The following is a 25,674-nucleotide window of genomic DNA, read 5'->3' as shown; positions in this document are numbered from 1 at the left end:
GAACTTTTTATTTCACATTAGCTCATAATGGTTCAAATTAGGTCCATCTTGACCAAATACAACAATAAAATGCTACTTGCACACTCGTGACTTATAATAATCCAATAATAGTGTAACTCTCTCAAGGACCGTTTTTCTGCATTAACCCTCTGAGACCCACAATAGACACATTTTTGTCTTTTTTAGGGGGGTATAGGGGGTCTTTAGGGGGAGATAGCAGGTCAACAGTATATGCAAATGTTAATGTAAATGTAAATCCAATTTTATTGTAACACATTGTACATAGCGAAATAGTGAAATTTTCTCTGCATTTAACCCATCCCAACTGATTAGGAGCAGTGAGCAGCTACAGTGCCAGGGGAGCAGTTTTAGGGGGTCTGCCTAGCACAAGGGCATCTCGGCAGTGCCCATGAGGCAAACTGGCACCCCTCCAGCTACCAGTCCGCACTCCGTACTTGAACTGGCGACCCTCCGGTTACCAAGCCAAGTCCCTACGGAATGAGATAATTGATAAAAATACTCAAACAAAATCCCCAAATTCCTCTAAAATACCACATTAAGACAACAAGAAACCAAGAAAATAACACATTTATACTGCAACTGCATGGTTTATGCCCCAAATGGCATGTGATTATTATAAAGTGGGCATGTCTGTAAAGGGAAAACTTGTGGGTAACCATAGAACCCATTTACATTCACTGGTCAAGGGACCCCTTTGAAAATGGCCATGCCAGTTTTTCCTTGTCAAAATGTAGCCTAATTTGTAGCGTTTTTTAGCCTCCTTCCCAACAAGCTAACATGACATGTTGTTACCAATGACTTCCTCAGGTTTCCTAGTTTCCTATGATATCTTCACCCTAGCTCTAAAACTGAACCTGCTACAGCCTGTGAAAGACAGTAAAGTTGGCCAGCAGGTCTCAGGGGGTTGATAGGCTACTTTTGATTCTTCAAGTACACTTTGCTTATAATATATACTTATTTACACAGAACTTTAATTTCATACAACAGAGTATTAGGGCCACATTGAAACAAAATCTGAGATTTTGAGAATAAAATCATAATATTCCGAGAATAAAGTTTACGAGAACAAAAGTCGTATTATGATAATAAATTCATAATATTATAAAGTAGTAACTTTACATGTTATTTTAGAGGGGAAATAGTGCAGCGTGACACCTGTGGGGAAATGAGGAACGTGGAGCATCTTGTGAAGGTATACTTTAGTTTTGTATACTTTGTTTATCCGAAGAAAGAACCACCTGATGGACAAACTGACTCTTTTGTGGAGGAGGAAATTACTTTTTCTAACCACCACTAAAGTTATAACTCTATTCTCGTAATATTGCGACTTTATTCTTGTAATATTACGACTTTTTTTTCTCATAAAGCTTTGTCTTTATTTTCGTAATATTACAACTTTTTTTTTTCTCATAAAGTTATGATTTTATTCTCGTAATATTACGATTATTTTTCTCATAAAGTTATGACTTTATTCTTGTATTATTACAACTTTATTCTCATAATATTACAACTTTTTTTTCTCATAAAGTTATGATTTTATTCTCGCAATATTAAGACCTTTTTCTTGAAATAGTATGACTTTATTCTTGTTAAATTATGACTTTTTTCTTGTAAAGTTGTGACTTTATTCTTGTAATATTATAGTATGACTTTATTCTCATTAAATTACGACTTTATTCTCGTAATATTACGACTTTTTTCTCATAAAGTTATGACTTTATTCTTGTATTATTATGACTTTATTCTTGAAAAAAATCTTCTCCTCAATGTGGCCCTAATAGCCTGCTCTGTCGTAATTTCAGGATTTTTACTTTTAACGGCGTGTTTTTTACAGTGTATAATGTGAATGCTGACACTTTAAATTCCCTCCAGCTCTACTCTATGGTCACATCTCTACACCTCCACCTGTGGAGAAACACCTCTCCGTTATATATTATATGTTATATATTTCTCTTCTTCCAGCAGTCAGGAAGGAGGAGCAGAGGCAGTGAGAGTCCCGGGACGACCCTCACAGAGCGGTAGGACCACCGTTTTGGAAACCCCTTCCAGAGAACACCCACCCATGTGCGGCCAGTAGGAGGGGCCATGTGCTGAGGTGTTCGAGAAGGTGATGCCGTAAAAGCGGCCAGTGTGTCGCAAACCAGGTGTTTTCTGCGGGGGGAAGGTGATGTCGTAAAGCGGACAGGGGAGGGAGGGGGTGAGGAAGAGGGGGGGGGGGGGGGGAGACAGGAGGAGGAGGAGGAGGAGGAGGAGGTGACTCTCGAGCGGCTGCGCTTCAGACTCAGCGAGAGGATCATGGCGGATGGCCCCAGGTGTAAGCGCAGAAAACAGGCGAACCCGAAGAGGAGCAGCGGTAAGTCCTAACTCCTCCGGTACCGAGCCGGGCCGGGCGGGCTAACCGGGAGCTTTAACCCGGTCAACTCCTTCTGGGGACTCTCTGGGAGTGAGTTGAACCACGTTTCGGGGACTTTTTAAGGAGTATTAGTGTGTTCATGTCCCGGTGTGGTGGTGTACCGTTATACCTGGCTGGCTGCTCTCTCCGCCTAGCGGTGCACACACCGGACCGTTATCCGGCTCTCCTAATAACCAGAGGAGCGCCTCATTGTTGTCTGTATTATTAGTAGTTTAACTTTACTTTTCTGCTCTTTGTTTCTGCACTTTTCTGCCACTTTTCCCACCGTAGCAACACTTTCTGGCAGGTTGCGGGGCGTTCACAGAACAACGTGGCCCGTTCAGCGCAGTCTGGACTTCACTGGATGGCTTTTAGGGCGAGGTTGTTGCGGGGTTAGTTGTTGCGGGGTTAGTTTCACAGTAACTTGCTGCTCTCTCTCGGCCCCCGGACGGTGCCGTTTCTCCCTCCCGTTCAAAAGAATCCAACTTTATCGGTTTGTTGTGACGGCCGGATGGGCTGCCGTGCTGTTGGCGGTGAATGCGTGTTTTTTCGCATGAGGTTTGGTGAGCTTCACCGCTGCTTCACTGCTGCTCTGCTGATGGCAGAGAGATGGGATGTTTATTATTTGATCTCCACTTCACCCCTCCCTGCCACAACTGCTACACCACATGTTCCTCTAGTTAAGGTAAGAAGTGGACATTGTATTTATTAATCCTCCTGAAGTAGAAATGTATCTTCATGCATGCATTTCCTCATCGCCTGCACCAGTTTAGCTTTATTAATATCGCATTTTGTTGTTATTCGGCGTTGGTTTCTGGTTGATTGTCTTGCAAATTGCTCCTATTGCACATTTTAGACTCTTGTTTATTGCACATGCAAATTCGGGATTGTAAACCGTTAGCAATGCTGGAAATAAATGCTGTTTTTGGGGCATTATAATGTTTTTGATTCTAAGTCTTGAGTCACTTCATTACATAATATGGACTTTTTGGTGTGTGGTTGTCAGTGTTGACATTATATTGAGCTGATATTACTCAGTGGTATCTGTGATATAGTTGTAGTAATCCTCCAACATCACCTACAGGGACTTTATCGGATCTCCGAATAGGTGTGTGTGTGTGAGTCCACCTGTTATGAAGTAAAGGATATTAAAAATAGATTGTAGGTGTTGTAATAACTTTAAATGTCCACAATAGAGCCCGAGCACCTGATTGGACGGTGTCTTACCTGTCCTCCCCCCCTCTTCCATCGCATCAGCCAATAACACAAGTAAACCCATATATTTATTTATATATTTATATATTTCTCACCGTTATGAGGCACAATGTGTGTGTGAGCCGAGGGGCTGGAAAGCACCTTTTTTTTTCTTCCTCCTGCTGACGACACGACGGTGACTCTGTGCGTCCGTACATGAGCATCATCATCATCAGCATCATCATCATCATCATCATGTTTACCTGAACGCGGATAACGGGGCTGACAAATGGCCTAGAAATAAAGAGAAATAACACCTGCGGCTCTCCACCGGTTACCGGAACAGGATCTGATCACCGTTTCCTAAAGCCTCGGTGTCTCGTTGAGGAGCCAGGAAAAGCTCCAAATGTCAACCTGTGCAGGTAGAGAAGATGATTATTTATTTGGGTATAGTTTTCACCGTGTGTGTCATCGTGCCAGCTTCGCATGGATGCTCGCCCTCCTCTCTCTCTTCATTCTCGCGGGATTTATCTCATCGAAACGCATCTTTCTGACCCACTTGTGCATGTTTTTATCTTCCCTTTTATGTCTATATTTTGTGTGCGTGTGGATCGGTTTGTGTGCAGCTCTGTGCGAGTGTGCACGGACTAAACGTAGCGGTGCATAAGGTGGTTTATTCCTCCGTTATTGCTCCTCCACTGTGTGTGCACTAACCCCGCGTACAGGACGCACCGACCACCGGCCATCCGCTCCTCTCCAGCTATTGTGTTGCGGTTATTCCTTATACAATGTCCCTGAGCGGTGATCGGGAGGAGAATGGCGGTCAGTCCGGTTACTGCAGTGAAGGCGGGGTTGCTGCTGCTGGCCCGGAGACAGCCAGGTATACACGCACAAGGTGATGCAACACCTATAAAGGTGTATTTGAACACATCTCCCCGTGATATCCTCGCAGTAAGATGCTCACATACTCGATGGGAATATTCATTCACATGTATCATATTCACACGTAACGTTAAATGAGATTATAATGTGGAGGAAGGAGCGTGTCCGTGTAACGGGTGGTGCGCACAATCAAGATGGCAAATAAAAGGTGCACTGTGATTCAGTGCGCACCGCTTTCATCCTACTGCTGGTCTCATCTTCCACCTGATTCCATTCAAAACGTCTATTTCTTTTTTCATTAGTTTTCATCCACATGATGCGAGCTGCTCGTTCACATCCTGCTCATCTCACTGACTCCTTTTACTGGATTTCAAAAGATGCTGCCAAACATTAGCCTGGTGCTAATGTGCCATGACCTCCAGTCTGTCATGATGTGGCACACAGCTGCTGATGTGTGATCAACTGTACTGTCACAAAAAGCTACTGAATATACTGACTTTGTGTTCTATTAATCTGAGGTCATTAACACATCTTAAGGTGGACAAACTTTCATCCGTGTATTAGAAAGTGAGTAAATATAGACTGTGGACAGGCCTTTTCTGATAACTGTTCCTCAGGTGACTGTAGTTACACGTCACTTTACACGTTTTAATGCTTTTTAGTCATCATGGAGCCAAATCTCCTAACGATCATCTTTTTTACAGATTAATCTAATCTTTTTTTCAATAAATTGATTTATTATTTTTAGGGCTGTCCTCAACCAAAAAAAATCTTAGTCGACTAACACTCATAGGATTTGGTCGACTGATTAATTGATTTAATTGAGAGATCTGTAAACAATCACACAAAAGCAGCATTTTAAATCTGGTGTTTCCTAGAAATGTGCTCATGAGTGTCTTATAAATAAATCTTTCTGTTGAAAAAAAAGCATAATAAATGACTAATCGACTAAAGAAATCTTAGTCGACTGAGACCAAAACGACCGTTTAGTCAACCAATCGACAAAGAGGGGGCAGCCCTACTTATTTTGTTTATAAAATGTCAGATAATAGTGAAAAATCCCTGTCATAATTTCCCAGAACAACAGTCTAAAAGCTAAACATATATAGTTTATTACATTTTATATATAACAAAGAAAAGCAGCTTATCCTCTCAAGCTGGAACCAGAGAATATTTAGCATTTTTTGCTTAGAAAACGACTTAAACAATTTGTCGATAATCAAAATATCCAATTATTTTCCCACATTAATTGACTAATCGATTAAGTTTCAGCTCTCCTAACACCTCACATGTCCCAGGGACCCTTCTCCTCTCCTCACTTGAGAGTTTTGCTGCATCTTGTTTATTATTATTATGGATAACGGTATGAGGACATTATAAGGCAAAGCATTACACAGCTTTGACCCCAAATTACAGCACATTACACAGTAATGTATATGAAGAATGACTGACAGCCGTAGTGTACTCGGTTAATAACAGTTTAGCATGTTAAACGTCACGTGTGAAGGGCACGCTCGGCTGGTTTTCGTGGGTCCAAACCACAGTGCCAAAGTTGGCGTTGCATTTTATTTTGTGGTCCTAATTTCACATTGCACAATTATGTTCTATAGTGAACCAGAACTGTTAATAAAATCATTAGCAGATCGTTATCAGACGGATTAAGTAATCTGCCGTTCTTGCTGGTTAGAGGCAGAAAATAAATCTAGTTAGATAAAACAGTGTCTGTGCTCTTCGCTGCAGTAGTTTTTTTTGCATGAACACTGGCAATCAGGTGTTAACATCCATCTTTTAATAATACCCATAAAATCTTGTGTTTTGGAGTCATTTCCTGTAGTTATGATCTCATCATAGTGAGCCACGCTGCATTTTGCTTGAGAGGAGACTCATATTCAGGTGTCTGTGCTGTTTTAGTGTGCCACCCAAGTTCAAATGGCATTGTTCCTCCCCTATCTAAACATCTTACCCAAGCCTGCCAGCTGTTAATAGCTGACAGTCAGTTGGCCTTGCTCCGCTTCTTTACAGAGATGATTTCCCACCAGGCAGCAACTGTAAACATGCTGCTATAAAAGCCAGTAAATGATGAGTGTCATCTAGCTATAGGCCTGCAGAGACCCTCAACAACCTTCTCTATTCTTTTACTGTACTTGTTTATGCCTAAATTAAACGTGTACCACACATTAGAGTGAGTTGTAGCAGCATGGACAGTACATAAAACAGTTATTCCTGTGTTTTTAAAGTAATTGTATACGGACACAACCTTGTGAAGGAAAAAAGCGGAGGAGAAATTGTTGTTATTTAAGGTCCTTGATGAACTTGTTTTTAGCTCCACCGCATGTTGACCGTGTGCAGTTCTTCTGTAAATGGCAGGTGTCGGCCCCTCCATGAGCGCCGCCTGTTGCTTCGCCGCTGCCACTTTGGTCACGGCTTCGTCATCCAACGCCTTTGCTTCAAAGTGCTCCATGTTTGTATGTGTGTACGCTCTCAGCTGGGCTGTAATCTAACACTGCAATTTAGGGACTAAAGGAATGCAGCCTGGTGTTAACATACCTTGTCAGGATAAACACAGCGGCCTACTCCCAGACTTGGACTGCTCATGTACCTCCACAAGCCTGCCAGGGCCTGGGCCTTCACCAGCGTCTGTCCGGCCGTCCTGTGGAGGATTTTTTGGAGGAAGGGGACACATTATCTGTAAAGGGGACATATGTTAATTTTCAGGTTCACACGTGTATTTTGGGTTTCTACCAGAATATGTTTACATGCTTTAATGTTAAAAAAACACATTCTTTTCTCTCATACTTTCTGTCTGAAACGCTCCGTTTTAGCGCCTGTCTCTTTAAGACCCCCCTCCTGAAAAAGCCAAGTCTGCTCTGAATGGCTTGCAAGAAAAATATGTTTCACCTTTGCAAAGATAGTTCTCAAGCCGTGGGCGATATATCCAGCCCAGTCGCACAGCAGTAGGTGAAATAGTCACAAAATTGAATGTATCGATTCGTGTACGAATGTCAAATTTTTTTTCGTGATGGTCAGTACAAAATCAATTTGTATGTAATCCACATAATTGTGAACCAGGAAGTTTAAAGAGCAACGAGTGCCGCGTAGGGAGGAGGTCAGGGTGGATGGGTGGGTCAAAAAAACACAGGACTTCCGCCCAGGTGGCTGATGTTCGTGTCCTCTGTGAAACCAGAAGTCAAAGGTGATTTATTGGTCACGTAACTTCCGAAGGCCTACTGAAGTTATGTCACTTCCGGAGATATTATAACCCAAACCACTTATCTTATCCTAAAGCTATCTAAGTAGTTTTGTTGCCTATAAAAAGACTGGAGCGGAAATTGACACGTGCGTCACGTGTTGCTGGACATTCGTAGGAAAAAGCAAAAAAAATACGTTGAGTGAAAAAAAAGGGAAATTGGTGTCCATGTACACGAATCAAATAGATTAAATTCCGACGAACTGCTGTGAGACTGTGTTGCTAAATTCTCATGAGCCTGCATTTGACATGTTATGTCACAGTTTGTGGGTTGGTAGGCACTCCAGATACCCAAATGTATGAGCACAGGCACTGAAAAAGTGAGTTCTTCATGATGTGTTCACACACACTGTTCCTTAGACAATCGCTATCGTTAATCCGGACAGACACAAAGCTGACAACCTGCTAAACTAAACTAAATGTGCGGTGGAGACTTTTACTGTGAAAGTGGCTGCATGACCGCGACACTACACGCAGCATCTTAGTCATCTATCTGCTAAGCTAACGCTCCCGGACGGGTGAACCGGGGAATATCTGTTGTGCTCATACATTGCAGCTGGTGCACCGCTGCAATTGAGGCACAAATCTGGTCGGTTAATGGTTAATAATCGGTTAACGAGGGTCGGTTATCGGTTAAGACAATTTGAAAAATTAGCATCCCTATTAATAACCAAAGCTACTTTTCATATTAAGGACTCGTCATTCTTTTTTTTTTTTCAAGTGATGTGTATTTTTGTGTAATGGGAGTATTTATGCGCACGTGAACCTTTGTTGTGTATTAGGGAGATGGCAGCGTCAGAGGGTTTGAGAAGTGGTTGTGGTCAACAGTAGCTGTTAATTGATCCATGACCGTCGGCCATTCATGTTACTTTCTCCTTTTGCTGAAGAGCCTGGGGCTGTGTGTGTGTGTGTGTGTGTGTGTGTGTGTGTGTGTGTGTGTGTGTGTGTGTGTGTGTGTGTGTGTTGTTTCCCTTGCACAAATGGGCCTGTGGAATGACAAAGCACTACAGGATGTCTTTAGCAAGTCAGCATTAACCCCTCCCATTGCCTTTTATGGTCCAGGGTGGGGGATGTGCGTCCGCCAGGCTACTGATGCTGCTGCTGTGACTAATTGAGTAGTGTGTGTGTGTGTGTGTGTGTGTTTGTGTGTACGTGTTAGCGAGAGAGAGTGTGTTGTGTGTTGTGTGCGTGCATCAAGGTGGGAAACTGCTACTTTCCTCCAGGCTTTGCATAACAACAGAGGCCTGCTTGTTTGGATTTACATGCATTAACATGGTGCCTGTTAGGGGGAAAATCAGCGGCTTCTACTGACGCCGTTGCGTTTCAATTAGATGACGTCAGCCGATAAAGGCACCTTGACAGATCAGGCGTGGAAAGTTGAGGCAGATGACTCAATACGGCCTAATACAGGCATACAGCTTTAAACAGCTGCCGTGTCTGACTTGTAAAGTTAAATAAAGGAGTAAGAGTCTGAATCATTTTAGTCATCATGCACTAATACGGCAACTTTTAGTATCATTCAACTCAGTACACAAAACTATGGCTAGACAAAAGTGTAATTAATGAGTAAGTGATGAGTTTATCTGATGGGTTTTAAAGGCAGAAAGTGGGAGAGTTTGTCAGTATAGAGACATAGTAGTGAGCAGTGATGTAGACTGTACATCAGCAGATGTGTTTTGGGAAAGTCAGCTAAAGCCCTGCCGAACAAAACAGCCACACTCACTTCAATAGCTCATATATTCAGAATGTAGCCTGAATCAAACGACAAATGACTAAAAACTTTAGCCAGCGCAGACGTGCCTATTGTCATGCAGGTGTGATTCGCCCCAGCTACTCACAAACACTCAACATGAGAACTATTTTTAGTCGAGGTGGAAGGGAAACGGTGCGCTGCCCTCTGATTTGATACGAAACTGAGAGCAATGGTGTCATTCAGGCTGCACTGCACCAAGGAGTCTGAATAAACCTGAAAGGTACCGTGATAGTGTGGTTTCTGAAACTCAAAAACTACAAGTTGTCTGTATTAACAGAAGATAGTGTCCCCCCTCCTCCCTCACAGAGCCACCCACCCTCCCAGTCCTCCACAGAGAGGTCAGAGGTCAATGGAGCAGCCCTGGAGCTGTGTTACAACAGAAAGCACATGAGCCACATGTGCCGAGAAGATGCTCAGTAGAGTTTCAGTGTTTTCTCTGTGTGCTGCGTAAAGATTACACAAAACTACACGAAATTATAACACAGATAGCGTCTCGTGCAGCAAATCATTACAAAAAGATTTAATAGTAAAGCTAACTGTGTCTTTACTGCTCCAATGTCACTTTAAAAATATCAGTCTTCCCTTTTCGTACATGTTGAGGCTTCCCCCGCTGCCTGGAAAACCTGGAAAACAGTTGACCAATTTTTCAGTGATGGAAAACTCATGGAAAATGAGAGGAAAAAGTCAAATGTTATGGAAAATCTTGTGTTGTATTGGAATTATTTCAGCATTCCCCTATTTTCCTTAGGCTAGGCTATCTATCAGAGCTCCCCAGAACTGATAACATTGGCATCTGAAGGGGCTAAGTTACGTTCAGGATCATATTAACATTCATATGGTAGTTTTTGGATGAGAGTATCAGGGTGATATTTTGTGGAAACGCTGTGAACACACGCCCAAGTCATGTCACATGGAGCACATGCAGGTTGGCTGAAACTCTGAATGATGTGCGTTACATTATCCTTCAAATGTAAATATTAGTCACTGCTGGCTGGTAAACTGTGGTAGCTTTTCTTATTATATTATTATTCTATGATAAATTTGTCATCATTTCTAAGCACATAAGAGATGATTTAGCCATAGGCTGCATGTCTTTTAAATCAGACTTCCACAGAGAGGAACACATTAGTGTATGGCGTGATCCCTGTCTGTCATACCAGCCAGATCTTCACTGAAAATGTTCTGGAAAAGTCCTAGAAAATGACCTCTAGAATAGAGGGGGAACCCCGATGTTCATCATTAGTCACCCCAGTCCTCAAGTGCCAGTCCGTGCACACTTAAATCAATTTAGGGCTAAACGCCACCTTAATAATGTCAAGTGTGCAAGACTAGAACTGCAGTAAAACTTTAAGGCAGGTGGACCTTGAGGACATTATTATCCAACACTTGCTCTGTGTCTAGGCTGCAGAAATGGGTCTTGTCACACATCAACATATTCTATGGCAAGCCGTTATAACATTTAATAGCTCAGCTTGACTATCCGGAATTAACATTAGAGATATCCACAATTATATTGTGACTAGTCAGAGTTCTCATTCCAGATATCTATAAGGTCATTGTGACTAGTCAAAACGACAGTTAGAGATATATGTAATTCAGTTCTGACTATCCTAAATAACAGCTACAGATCTCTCAAGCCTCATTATGACTAGTCTGAGTTGTTGTCATGACGTTGCTCATCAAGGCCTCCCATTGGATATCGGCCCAACAAAGCATCTGAACAGTGTCAGCAGAAGCTTTTGCTAACTTGGGATAGTTCGGTAAAGTGTGAAAGATATTCCAAGATTCAAACTTCCCGGATCAATAACTCATCAGAGACACATAGTTAAAACACCAACGAGGGCTCTTTCTAACCGTAGTGAGGTAGACAACGAGCTACAACCTCATTTTAACTTTAGTCCTCCGAGCTGGATGCTTAACATCGGTCTCTATGTGCAGCCGGCTGTGAGACAAGTGGTCGGGGACCGCTGTGAATCAGATAGTTAGAAAATGACATGAAATAGAAAAAGAGCTCATCATCGAGGAATCTGTGGCCAACGAGAGCTTTGTCTCCAGACACACTTTATAAACCCATACGCCAGGCTTCTGACGTAATTACAGATATCTGCAACATCATTTCGCCTCGTCACAACTCTAGTTCTAGATATCTGTAATTACATTTAGACTATCCGTAACTCCAGTTAGAGATATATACAACGTCATTCTGACTTTATTTTTAATTTTAGATATCTGAAATGGACAATGTAGATATCTACAATTGAGGGGAATTAAAGATATGTGAAACTGGAATTACGACTAGTCATTTTTCAGTTGTGGATATCCGTAATAACAAACCCTTTATACATGATTTGAATCCTACTAGTCAAAATGTAATTACGGATATCTAAAATTAGAGTTTATTCCAAATAGAATTAGGGATATCTTGAATTAGAGTTTTGACTAGGCAAAATGATGATGCAGATATCTCTAATGAATATCTCGTCTAGCTCTTAAATGTTAAAATGGCTTGCCATACATATTCACCATAATGTCAAATCACAGAAGAGTACTAATGGTGATGATTTGAGAAAAAACGCTGCCCATTTGTTTCTATAAATCAATGAATGAACTCAGTAAGTTTAAAGCTGCTGTGCCTTAAGAAGAAGAGCGGTAGAAAAAGATCCACTTACTGTTAAATTTAAATAATATTACAGTAAAGCCAAATCCTCCTCTGAACTTACAATGCCGTTTAAAATTGATGTCATGAAGACAGTTTTGCTCAGTGCCGCCTACGCTCAAAACAAAACCAAAATGTGGAACCAGAACTGAAATTTACCTCCGGCGCCGCTGGAGCATAAAATCTCAGAGGAACTGCCAAACTCGTATTAGCACTTTTCTTAAAGGTGGCCTTACCCATTTCCACAAGTAACCTGCTTTGCTGTTGCCTTTCATCGTTCTCCATTCACCCACCTGAATATTCATGTATTCAAGAGGCTCCCCGAGCAGCCAACAGCTAAAACTTTAATCTACACTGTGTGGTGCTAACCGGGGCTGAGCTGTAAAAGACGGCCTGTGGTGAAGGGACCCAGTTTATTCTGCTGCTGCTGCTGCTGCTGACCAGCATCCCGCCTCACACCACGCACGTGTGTGTGTTAAAACTTACATATTTTGAGTGTGCATTTGCTTAATGAGTTTGTGTGATTGTGTGGGTTATGTGTGCATGCAGGCCAGTGTGTGTCTAAAGAAAGAGTCCCATTCAAAGTCCTGTGTGTATGGGAGATGGGGGGGAGCACTCTTTCACACTCAGCCGGTGGGAAGCTCCTCTCCCCTCGCTCCTTTGGTGGTGGTTCAATTTGCATATCCTGCACATCCTCCATTCTCTTTTTTTCCCCTGCCGCCTGAGAAGCAGAACAGAGGCCTCCGGCTCCTTCCAGCTCAGAGGGAAATCAGTGAAAACGCAGCCCAAAGCTGCCGCCTGCCTCCGGGCACTACGCCGAGCCGCAGCCACGGATGCCGTACTAAATCGAGCCGTAATCCCGTGCACGTCGGTCGTTGAAGTGGAGTGCCGCTCGCCTGTGATAGGCTACTCACTTTTATTCGCTTCCATTAAAAATTAGGACACTTCTCAAAGGTAAACCAAAAAGAAACAGGCGTAGGGAAAGCAGAAAGGAAAAGAACTGAGAGGAGAGACGGAGCGGAATAATGAAAGAGATAAATATTAGAAAACAGTACAAAGTTAAAGCCCAGTTTAACATTAGATAATGACCTCTGTGTTTTTCCCTGTGCTGAAATATTGTTCTTCATCTTAGTAAAAAGCCATGTGTGTCATTCAGTCATACAATCAAACAGAGCTTAAAAACCTTGAAGAATTTATCGATTCATTGTAATTTTTCAAGCAAAATAAATCCTAAACATTTTCTAGTTCTAGCTGCTCAATGTGAGGATGTTCAGCTTTTCTCTGTCTTATCTGATAGTATCTAGAACAGCAGAATATTTTTGACTTTTGGACTGTTAGTCGAAGCTCTGAAGATGTCATTTCAAGCGTTTTTCATGACATTTTATAGACTTTAGATGAATTGAATTGAAAAGAAAAGTTAAATCTACTATTTGAAAACACTATTTGATAATTCTACCTATTTCTAATACTGGTGAATCACCTTTTAAAGCAATTTTGAATAAAAAATGTAAATAATTGAAACTTGATTCAAGGACATTCAAGTTAATTCAGTCCTTGGAAACAAGTGTGAACTGTTGCGATAACCGATGCCAAGGTTCTAAGACTCAATGCTACTGACTTGGTTAGATTTCTGCAGTCTGTTCTGTGACCGGCACACTGCTGGAACAGGTTTTTTAATCTCAAATAGCACTGCATGCTTACTAAAGTTCTGCAGTATATAGTAATGGAAAATGTTTCTTTAGGCATGTACCGTGGCATGTTCCTTTTAGAGCTTTTTATGCTCAAATGCCTCTTCACAGGAAGCAGATTATTTTCATTGGGACATTATGGATTAAAATAACTGAGAGAACCACTGCGGGTTATTTATGCTGATTTCACATTTTATGACTTTAACAAACCAAAGCTGTATAAAACCAAAGAATTCTTGGGAGAATCCAAATTATTTATTATTGAATAAAGTTTAAAAAAAAAAAAAAAAAGGTAAAATGTAAAACCTACAGTAGGAGCTGGGGGGGTCTGGGGGGGGACCTCCCAGCAGCCCCAGTGGTCTCAGGAGACATAAATCATGAGCGGTGGACAGGTGGGTTAGGAGGAGCCTGGACTCTCTAAAGACACCCCAGAGACCTCAGTGGGTCCAGCAGCAGCAGGACAGGTGGGAGTGGAATAGAGAGTTTGATTAGAAGCACAGCAGAGGGATTTATTCTCCACTTTTACACCGTAGCTACCTGCTCTCAGATTATGGTCTGACTCAAACGAGAAGAGTCACTCAGAAATTGCAAGATTTGATGAAATGTCAAAGAAATGTTTGTATTCTTTCTTGAAGCAGAAAATGAAAGTGGACAGAACTGAAAATATGCAGCATGTTGCACTAAGTAAAGAGGCTTAATCACCTCACCGTTGTTATGATACGTACATGAAACAAAGCGGCGTCTGCCGACCATTTTCACACCACTCTCACTCACCACTTAGCCTCATTCCAGATGTTCATGTCGTGAAAATATCCGTGTATTGGAATGATCAGATGAGATGAAGATGAAAAATAAGAAGCGCATTCTATGTGTGTCCTCTTGACTTTACTCGTCAGCTTGCTTTCCTCACTTCTGTTTCTCGTGCACTGATTCGCTTAAGCTGAACAGCCAATCAGAGTGATATCTCTCACCGACAAGCTCCGCCGCCGAATCATCACGCTGAATCCACCGAAGAAAAGCTCCGACACGGGCAGACAGGAGCCGACGGTAGACTACACTGCGTCTGCTTGGTGTGTCTGGGCCTTAACTCTGATTGGACAGCGATTCCTCCCATCGCCATTATACTGGTGCACAACAAAGCAGTTCATTTCTGTAGGGATGTGTTTTTTCCGTGCTTTCTCATCCAAGTCTTAGAAGCTTGTTGAAGTCATGTCTCGGGGGACTTGAGAAGCCGTTGACCACGATGTTCAGCTGATTACTTTTATGCAGCTGAGTTGGAGTAGAAAAAACAATTCTGTGGTTCTGTTTCCCCCAAAGGGAATTAAATGAACGTGGTTGGTTGTCGGCAGGTTGTCACTCCCGACGTGTCAGAGGATATCTGTATCAAGTTTCATCTCTCTCAACTTCAAGTGACGGGTTTGCCATCATGTTGTCCCAGGTTCATTTCACAGTTAATTAGAACTGAAACAATGAATTGTGACAATTTATTGGAAACTCATTAAGTAATTAATTGATTATTTGAGAGTTCCAGCTTCTTAAATGTGAAGATTTTCTGGGCTTTATATCATTTTGAATTCAACTTTTTTTTTGGATTGTTGGTCAAATGAAACATTTTGAAGATGTCAACTTGGGCTCAGGGAAATTAGATGCACATTTTTTCACTAATTTCTGATGTTTTATAGCCCAGACAATAAATTGATTAATCAAGAAGATAATCTCTAAATGAATCGATAATGAAATTAATCAGTCAGTTGCACTGGTTCCTGATTGGTCTCCTCCTGGGCAGTGCTGCTATTCAGCTTTGAATGAATGTTCCCTCTGAATGTGTGGACCTGTCAGCTAACAATGTAAACGATGCACCGCTATACTGTGGTTCTGTTGACGTTCTGTAGACCTGTTCCTCTTTATTTATTGTGATGTTTCATAGTTGGACATGATGAGGTGCAGGACGGATGGCGAGCGAACACACTGAAATGGAACAGAGGATTTAATTAGAAGCTCAGTAGAGATGTGGCTTCTCTCTTTGTGTCTCTCCTCCATCCTGTGTCCTGTGGGCTGGATGTGGACTAGAGCACGGAGCCAGATATATAAAAGGGAGGAGGGTGGATGACACCTCTTGCTTGCAAAACAAAAATCCATTCAGATCCCTTAATAAACTGTCGGTGTAGATTTAGATTTGTTTGTTGATGCAGGACAACATTAGGAGTCATCCTTTTTTAAATCATGCAAGCGAACTCGCGATCGAGTGAAAGAGGGAGCTGGAGAGGCTGGAAGAAAGGGAGTGTTGTTATTGAATTACAGGTGATGGCTGCTAATTGGGCCCTCCAGAGGTTGTGTGTGTGTGTGTGTTTTTATGTGTGTGTTTGGTGGGAGTGTGTGTGTCTGGCTCAAGGGATGCAGACTTGATGAAGCTGTTAGGGTAAAGTGCGGGGCCCCAGTGCGCTCCCTGAGTGCTGTGCTTTAGAGGCTGTCCTGTCCCTGCGGAGGAGCGCTAATGGAGGCCACCCAGCCCCGATGAATTACACCCAGACTGGATGGATGGATGGATGGATGGAGGGACGGCGGAGCCAGGGGGTGATGCTGCCGTAATTGAGGCGGCCGCTGAACCAGAAGAGTGCTCGGTTTTTGATGAGCTGCAGGCACGAAGCAACACGTTTGCACCGGAGCTGTGACAATAACCCACATTACCACCCTCACCGTGGTTCCTGGCAGGGAGTCAGCAGCGCCTGAGACGTCATATCTGAGTACATGCTATTCTACCAGCACTGATTCATGTGACACAACAGTGACTCAGCTTTTAGTCAGTCCGTGAAATCGTAAAAATGTGATGTTTGACATCTCTGGTAATAATAGATTCATAGTTTAATTTATCTCGCAAAAAATGCCAAATATTTACTGGTTCCAGCTTCTCAAAAGTCAACATTTGCTGTTTACCTAATTGCAAACTGATTAAACTTATTAATAGCTTATTGGAAAAAACAAACTAATTGAAGACTTGTCGTGCCCATTTTTTCAAACTTGTTCATATGTTTTTGCTGAGTCATGACTGAGTTGGTGGAGCTCTTTTATATAGAATTGCATCTAGTGTTTCCCCTACATATTTTCCAGGGAAATGATTTGGCGCTGATGTTTTTACAGGATTTTAATTACATTGATATTCAGTTATGATGTGTGATTTCTGGTGTTTTTTTGTGCACCTCCTTTGGTTAAGATAATGGCACCAGCACCACAAGGTTTGGGGTTTTCTTTCCTTGTGTAGTGTAGAGCCGAGACAATTAATCAATTAGTTGATTGACAGACAGCAAATTGAATTGAATATCTTTGGTTTAAGACTGCTAAAAAAAAAAAAAGAAAGCAATTTGGAAACATCATCTTGGGTTTTGGAAAATCAACAGGTATTTTGCACTATTTTCTGATATTTTATAGATCACACACTTAATTGAGAAAATAATGGGCGGATTAATCACTGATGAACATGATCACGAATTGCAGCTCCAGTGGAGTTTCATGGGTAGTGCATGGTACTAACTAAAAGGCATTTTGGATAAAAACAATTTCTTCAAAACCATGCAAACTAACCAAATCTTAATGTCCCTGCCCCTTTTTCACTGGATTTTGGTATTTATTACCGAGGGTTGCAAATAACAATTATTTTCATTGTTGATTAATCTGTAGATTCTTTTTTGATTAATTGTTTGGTCTGTAAAATATCTGAAAATAGTGGAAAATGTCCATCCCAGTTTCTCAAAGTCCAAGGGGCTGTCTTTAAATGTCTTGTCAGTACACAGATATATTCACTTTAATATGATAGAAAACAGAGAAAAGCATGTAATGTCCATATCTGAGAGGCTGAAAGCATTTTCTGACATTTTTGCATGAATAATTATTTAAACGATTCATCGATTATCAAAATATTTGGCAATTATTTCTCTGTCGATCGACTACTCGACTAGTTTCAGCTCTATTAGTATCATCATCACATCCAATTTGCCTTCCCTCTGTAATTGTTATTCTTTTTTTTTTCTGCTTAGCGTTTAGGATCTCTGCTGCCACTGAGAATGCCACTCTGCTTATCCACTTTGGGAGATTTCTGTTGATCAAAGCAGTTTTGGCATCAGTGTTGCCGCTGCAGCGGCGTGATTGCCAAGGTGTCAGCTGTTCCGTCTACGAGAGACGAGGACAAACGACACCGCGGGCTTTCTCATCATTTTGTTTCTGTGTTTGTGTTGCTGCCACTCGGTGGGATTTTGGCTCCCTCTGCCTTCACTGGGGGAAACCTGTGGGGTAAAGAAGGGCAACACACCTTCATCTGTGTGCATGGATGTGATAGGGGGTGTAAGAAAATATCGACGCACATGAGTATTGCGATATTATGTTGTACTGTACTGTACTGTACTGTATCGATTCTCCAAAACACTGTATTGATTTTAATTATACTCTTTAAAATCTGATGGCCCGCCGTCAAGCCAAGCCGCTATTCGATCTTTCAGAGGTTGTAGCAGGCTCAGTTTAAAGATAGAGTGAATCATGTGAAACTAGAAAAATCTAAGGAATCCATCAGTATCAACCATGGTATACTAACTGGTTGCAAAGGAGATTAAATAACACTCCAAAGTTACGCAAAATCTTGGCGAGGAAAAACTGTTCTGGCCATTTCCAAAGGGGTCCTTTGACCTCTGACCTCTGACCTCCAGATATGTGAATGTAAATGGGTTATATGGGTACCCACGAGTCTCCAATTTACAGACATGCCCACTTTAGGATAATAATCCCATGCAGTTTTGTGCTAAAATTCTAAAATGGTGTGTTTCTGGTGTGTTCTTTATACCATGACATTTTTCCTAAATTAAACTAAAAACAATTCCCAATATATCACCTTGCTTACATTATCGCAATATATCACAATATAACGAATCGTTACCCCTGTATCATGATACGTATTGTATCATTGGATTCTTGCCAACACACAGCCCTACTAGTATGTGAGAGTGTCAGAGCAGCCGTCTGCATCACCATACTGGTCTATGTCGAGGCCTCATTGTTAAAGGGTCACAAGACTGACTTACAAACAGTTCATGTATGAGTGTGTGTTTGTGATTGTGTGGCTTGTTTTACTTTCAAGTATAGGTGTGTCTGTTATGGCAGGATGTGAGTAACGGGGTCTACCGTGCGTCCTTACAGGGGCTCCTCTGTAATAATAGTGCTGCAGCAGTGGTGGGTGGGGTCATTGTGTGGCCTTCTTGTGACCCTCCTGATTGCAACATTTCTATTTTGTTTACTTAAAGCTTCAGTAGGCAACAAGCAGACTCCAGATCAGCTCTGACTGGTTGTTTTCCTCTGGTCTGTGAAATCTTGCAGATGCCGTTAGGAGCACCGGAGGACACATCATTTTATTTTCAGGCTACCTGTTTCATGTACTACTGTCAGGATATAGCGACTGTTTTATAAAAATAACTTTTTTTTCTGATATTCTTAATGTTGCGTTGTCCTCACAGTGACGTCTCTTTTCTTGGTGCAGCGGGGCTCAGTGAACATCAGGGGAAACTCTGCGCTATCTTTACACCTGCCGAGGTAAACTGTCATCTACACTTTGCACCGTGAAGCACAAACATCAGATGTCAAACCACATAACCAGCCGCGTTACAGTTTATCTTAACAGCTTGTTGACATGATAGGAATGTGACAGCATGCAGAGCTGCAGTGATCTGTGGATGGTATAGGTAACCAGCTTTTATTGCTTTAGACTGACATGTTACTGAAGCCAAAACCTTTCCTTATGGCACTGAACCGATACAGTTCTTAAAATGTTGGGTTCAGCCGTGTCACTCTGAATTAGCTGTTGACTTTCGGAAACCATAAGCCAGCGTATTCAATGGGCAAAAAAGTTTAATTTCCTGCCTTCATCAAGTATGTAACCTAAGCAGAAAGTCTGGCTGAGCTGCAGTTTTCCTTTTTGGGTTATCGGTATAAGAGAACTGGCACAGGTGCAGCTTTTACATCTTGACTGGGTTTCATCAACGGCGCTGTTTGTTTTCCCCCCTCTGGTCCTATGCAGCAGGCATCTTAATGTGAGCTCAGAGATACTTGGAGTTAATCTCAGCAACCTGTAGTGAGCTTGTGTGGAGGCTCATTAGTCACCAGTCGCTTTGCCTCTCAACAGTCTCACGGAGAAGATGGGCAGAGGCCCAGAATTCAACAAAAGAGCCATTTTTAGCAGCATGTACTCCGTGTACAACAAACTTTAATATCCTTACTAATGTTCCATATATAGTAAGGGTGGGTGAAAAAATCTTTACGAATCACATATTTTCTACGATTCTGAAGCGATTCACAAATGCCAAATATAATTTATATATTTTTCAATAACGTTAGTTGATAACGTAATGTGGATGGAACGAAAAAGGCGTAACTCCACCGCGAGGGCACAGTGCAGCACCCGGATGGTGTACAGGCACAGACCCTAGAGTAATATCAGAGTTCATCTTCAAAAAAGGAAAGCGTTTAGTTGCATTTTGGATTTAATGACTTGATGAGTAGCTTTACAAGACAAAGGAGATGTATTTTGTGAATACTTAGGGCCCCATCACTTTCAGCCAACTCTGGTCAGGCCAAGAAAACAACTCAGTCCAGTCTCAGTCTGTTAGTTTGCACTTTATTCTTCTTGTACCAATGACACAAAACCTTAGAGCTGAAACAATTGGTCCATTAATTGATTGGTCAATTAACAGAAGATGAATTAGTAACTTTTTGGCTAATCGGGCTGTTAGCTGTAAACAAGCTATTTAGAGATTTCATATACGGCACTTCTTTTTCTCTGAGAAACTATAATCTCCTGACATTTTATAGACCAAATGATAAATTGAGGAAATACTTGTCGGATTAATCGATTAATGATAATAATTGATAGTTGCAGCCCTAATTTGATTAATGTGTGACAGAACTCTGTTGGTGTTTTTTCATTATACATAATGTAGTCAGCTTGTCATGAAGATATACACTATATATACGATCTGTTATCATCACCCAAAATCACAGAAAGAAATCAAATGTACACATACAGAAAAAGTAATTAGACAAATAATAGTAATAGTAGATCATTGGGAAATAATAGTAAACATTTTTATTATTATTTTTAAAATATATTGAGAAAAAATAAATAAATACATAGGGTTGCAACTAACGATCATTTTTGATCATTCTGCCTATTATTCTATCGATCAATCGACTAACTAGTTTAGTCCACTAAATGTCAGAGGACAACGACAAATGTCCATCCCAGCCTCTCAAAGCCCAAGGCGTCATCCTCAGACGTCACGCTTTGTCAGTCCAAAACCCAAAGACACCTAGTTCATCACGATATATATATAACAGAGAAGAGCAGGAAACATCCACATCCGAGAGGCTGAAACCAGCATCCTCGGACATTCCTGTATGAAAAATGACTGTAGCGATCAATCGATTAGCAAAATAGCTGGTGTCACTCTTGAAATAAACCCTGATTTGGAAACAGGAAAAAGGTGCATGTAAAACGAATTAATCCAAAATAGGATTGGTATGTGGAAATATGTTCATGAAGCGTGACCTAAAATTTTCTTTCCCTCAAGTTTGACTTCTTTTTTGGCAAAACTGTAGACGCCCCTGCCAGCCTCCTGTCTCTCCCACTCAATCCATGCAGACAAGTCCTGTTTATTTATGTGCATGTTGCCCTCATCAGATTTGTGATGAAATACAAATACAGCTGAAAACAAGCAAAGTCAAGGATTTGCCGCTATCATACGTGTGTTAGTATGTGTGGATGGGTATGTGTCTGTGTGTGTAGTATGAACCCTTCCCAGCGTAGCAGGTGTGCCTGGGCTTCAGCCCCATTACGAGTCTCATAAATACCACCTGACACCATTGCAGCAGGCAGGCTTCGATATAAAACTCTCCTCCCGTGGCGTGAGCATGCAGCCTTTCAGCACAATTATATTATAGCACACTTCAGGGGGAGGAAAGCTACACCCCTGCCCAGTACCTCTTAACAGGCCAAGCTGGTCTGAGGCACATATGCTTTCTCTCAAGCTGCGTCTTCAGATTTGAGCTGTTTTTATGTCTTAATTTTAAAGCAGCAAACCTGTTTTCTTATAGCTGCAGCGGGTAGAAATGGAGCAAATATGATTAAAAAAAGTTATATTTTATAAAACAGTCACTATATCCTGACATCTGCTGGATTTTACAGACCGGAGGAAAACAACCAATCAGAGCTGCCATCATGAAAGCCGGCTGTCAATCACTCGCAAACTCTGATCAAACGGTCAAACTACGCAGCGCTGATCAAATATGAATCAATATTCTGTTACGTTAATGCCTATTTCTCTCCTCAAATGTTTCCAGAATCATCTTGTAGTGTACTGTTAAACTGTAAAATGAGAAAGTTTGTGACCCGGCAGCAACGTTGAGATCTCTTGAGCAAATACCAAGCCCCGCCCACCAGCCGGAGCACAGCCAATAGGAACGCTCTCTCCTCTCTGAAATGACCTGTGATTGGTCAAAGTCTCCTGTCACAGATTTTTTTTTTGATTTTTTAAAGCCTGAAAACAGAGCCATGAGAAGGAGCAGAAGTCTAGTTTTCTCTCAGAGCACTTGAATTACAATATGCTGAAAGGTTATTATGGGATTTTTGCTCCAATGATGCCAAAAATATACTGCCTACTGAAGCTTTAACAGCATGAACTCATTTTACTCTACCTCAGTTGGCTCCTTATTTTAGTTACTTTTAAAAGTGGATCCTCCAAAGCTGTAACGTGTAATGTCCAACATGTTCATTTGAGACTTGGCCAAAACACACACACACACACACACACACACACACACACACACACACACACACACACCCAGTGACTTAAATACACACACACTTTCAGAAGCATTACGTGTGCATCACATTTAATGATGCTCAGTGGAAAAAATAACATCATGAAGGTGTTCTGGAGTTTAATCCCCCTGCGTCCTTTAACAGTTAAGAAGGCAAAATTGGGCACGTTTGTGGCCCGAAGGCGTTGGGATTATAATTATTTGTCTGGCATCCAACTTTGTGCAGATACACCTGTGCGGTGTTTTTCTGTTTAGCCTCATTGCTGTCTCGCCTGCGTGACATTTCAGTCGACCGGCGATCTGAGCGCGCTTGACATTTTGCTAAACTGCGTTCGGAAAGGTTCCTGCCTGTCCCTGTGTTTTCCTTCCCCCTCCTCCCTGCATTGTGTGACTGGGTAAACAGGCACGCACACACACACACACTCAAACATGTGCGTATATCCTCTCAGACTGCCTATACATCTGGGGAGTTTGCTTTGTACGCCTGCAGGTTTAGGATTATGCCTTTGTCTTTAATGCCTGCAACACACAGAGCAGCCTTGAGTTGCTTATTTTTTATGTTTTCACACCTGTAAAGCAAAAAGTAGGTTAGCATCTCATTATGCTCTGAAAACAGGTCATTATTTTCTCAGTCTGTACATGGAAGTTTTCTGCTGCTTTTATTCTGTCTTGTGCCCGGACATTAGGAGTTGTGTAAACGCACCAAATAGGACTGTTTGTATGTAAGACCAAAGATAATCTCATACTTGAACTTTTAAAACACACTGCTGTTGTGTAGCGAGCTGAAGTTCTTTGTAAATATCACGCCTGTAGCTGTGCCTCCTCTAATCGTCCCAGAGGTTCAGTCGAACTGTTAATCCAACGGCCGAAAAGCATATGGAGACCGGCCCCTCGTTCTGGTTCTGTGCCACTCAGACGTGAAGCCTTCCCCTCTGCACTGCCAGCTCTGTGGTACCCGGGCACAGCTCTCATCTCCCAGCTTGACGCTCTCCCTTGCTGACAGCCGTTCAAAGCGAGCTATAGCTAGCCGTCAGACATCCAGACGGCAGCGGCATGGTCTTCATTTAGCGAGGACAGAACCGCCACGCCAGGCGAGGCTACGTGCCAGGGAGCTGCCCGCAGAGCTCGCCACGGCTGCTGCCAACTCCTGACATACAGTAGATGGGCGGGTTTTTTTTTGTTTTTTTTGTGCGCTGGCAGTGCCAAAAGTACAGTGGTCTGATTAGGTAATATGATGTAAGATGGCGGGATGGTGTGAAGTAGCCTGCTGGACTTGGAGATGGAGATATTGTTAGTTTAGAAGGGAGGCAGAGGCTGCAGCTCTGTCCACTATCCATCCATGTTCTCATTATGAAGTTAGGAGTCTGTCTGAATACATAGATCCATTCATAAAGGCTGAATCTGTGAGGATGTTGGGACTTCACAATACGGTTCATTTGCTTTGGTGTATTGGTGCATAACATAAACACAGTAAGAGCAAAAATCAAGAAACAAACATAGAATAGTGGGAAACATATAATAAGAATATGAAAAAGAATACTACAAAAATTAAGGCTGGGCAGTATATCAATATTATATCGATATATATTGTTTGTTGATTGTGATATGAGACTAGAAGTTGTTTTAGATTTTGGATATGTAATATGGCATGACTGTTGTCTTCTCCTGGTTTTAAAAGCTGCATTACAGTAAAATGATGTCATTTTCTGAACTTACCAGACGGTTCTAGCTCTTCTATTATTTACCTTTATACCCACTTAGTCATTATATCCGCATTACTGATGATTATTTATCAAAAATCTCATTGTGTAAATATTTTATAAAAGCATCAACCCTACAACATCATCATAATATCGGTAGAGGTGTTACGGTCAAAAATTCAGTGATATTTGATTTCCTCCATATCACCCGGCCCTAATAAAAATATATAGCAGAAACCTAAATATGGAATAGAAGTTCATACAGTGTGGTTGTGATGCTAGTTTATTGTAGTATTTGGATTTAAAATCTACTAAACCAAATTTCAGAAGTAATATGGTTGATGGTGCTTTTCAAAATGTTGCATATATATGACATTTTAATTTAATTCTATCCGATTTCTTAATGTGGATTACCGTAGTTCAAACTTTGTTATTCAATAAACTATATTTAATTAAACAATCACAACTGCTAATGCTTTTAAGAGTGAAATCAGTCAGTCAGAGCATCTGTATCTTCTCTAATAATAATAGTAATGATCTAATAAATAATTATGTAATTGATTTGAGCAAATACAAAAGGCGAAGCAAAAGAGAAAAATGAATAAATCAGATTGCACTGAACACTTTCTGGAAAATCTAAGTAAAAACACACACCTCTGATGATATTACTCCGCTAGCCTGCAATGAGCTAACAACGTCAAGTGTGCTTTGATATGATCACAGGGGTTAGCTGCGGTTAGCAGTTTGCGTTAAATCAAACTTGATTCTAGAAAAAAAGAAGAAATGAACATGTGTTAAACATATAGCCAAGAATTATTAGAACAGTGATGCAGGGACAAAGAATACAGTTTTTATTTCACTCTGCCCTTAAAGAAGCATTACGAAGCGTTTCAGTCGATAACCCGTTATAATTCTGTCTCATTGAGAAAAGTGACTGACCCTACAGCTGACCTCAGTTTGCCCACACTACTGAGGTCAGCGGCGTTATCTAAGAGCAATTTTTGACATGACTTCTTAGCAATAGTCTGCGTGTGCTCCGGCATGTTCAACCCTGAAGCTCAGGGCAGATCCACATGAGGCTTGTCTCTTCTGGTGTTGAGCTAAGCGCTTGCTTAGTTTAGCGTAGCCTCGCCAAGTGAAGCATAGCACAGATACAGAAACTGCTCAGGGCAATACACGCTTCCCCCCACAGGCTAGCTTATGTTGCAGAGACAGCTATCTCTAGCAGAGACGCAGCTAAACACACAGATGTCATGTTTTGTACATCACTGCGCTCAGCTTTTACTGA

The 25,674-nt window shown here is 41.6% G+C and overlaps 1 protein-coding gene across 5 annotated transcripts in view; it reads left to right on the top strand.

The window, feature by feature from the left end:
• Positions 1-2,257: 2,257 nt before the first annotated feature.
• Positions 2,258-25,674, top strand: part of LOC141777746 (zinc finger E-box-binding homeobox 1-like) — a 91,625-nt gene continuing 68,208 nt past the window's right edge. For 2 of the 5 annotated variants that reach the window (XM_074652271.1, XM_074652270.1), the window contains exon 1: positions 2,258-2,374. In XM_074652271.1, coding sequence (XP_074508372.1) covers positions 2,317-2,374 — 58 coding nt within the window. In that variant the 5' untranslated portion in view covers positions 2,258-2,316. Of the gene's footprint in view, positions 2,375-2,445; positions 3,099-3,775; positions 4,030-25,674 lie in introns of those variants that run through there. The other 3 variants (XM_074652273.1, XM_074652274.1, XM_074652272.1) reach the window with 3 other exon arrangements.

This window comes from Sebastes fasciatus, chromosome 11 (genome assembly GCF_043250625.1).
Source record: "Sebastes fasciatus isolate fSebFas1 chromosome 11, fSebFas1.pri, whole genome shotgun sequence".
NCBI classification, from domain to species: domain Eukaryota; kingdom Metazoa; phylum Chordata; class Actinopteri; order Perciformes; family Sebastidae; genus Sebastes; species Sebastes fasciatus.
The sequence above is the reverse complement of the archived record's forward strand: the minus strand, read 5'-3'. Positions and strand labels throughout refer to the sequence as shown.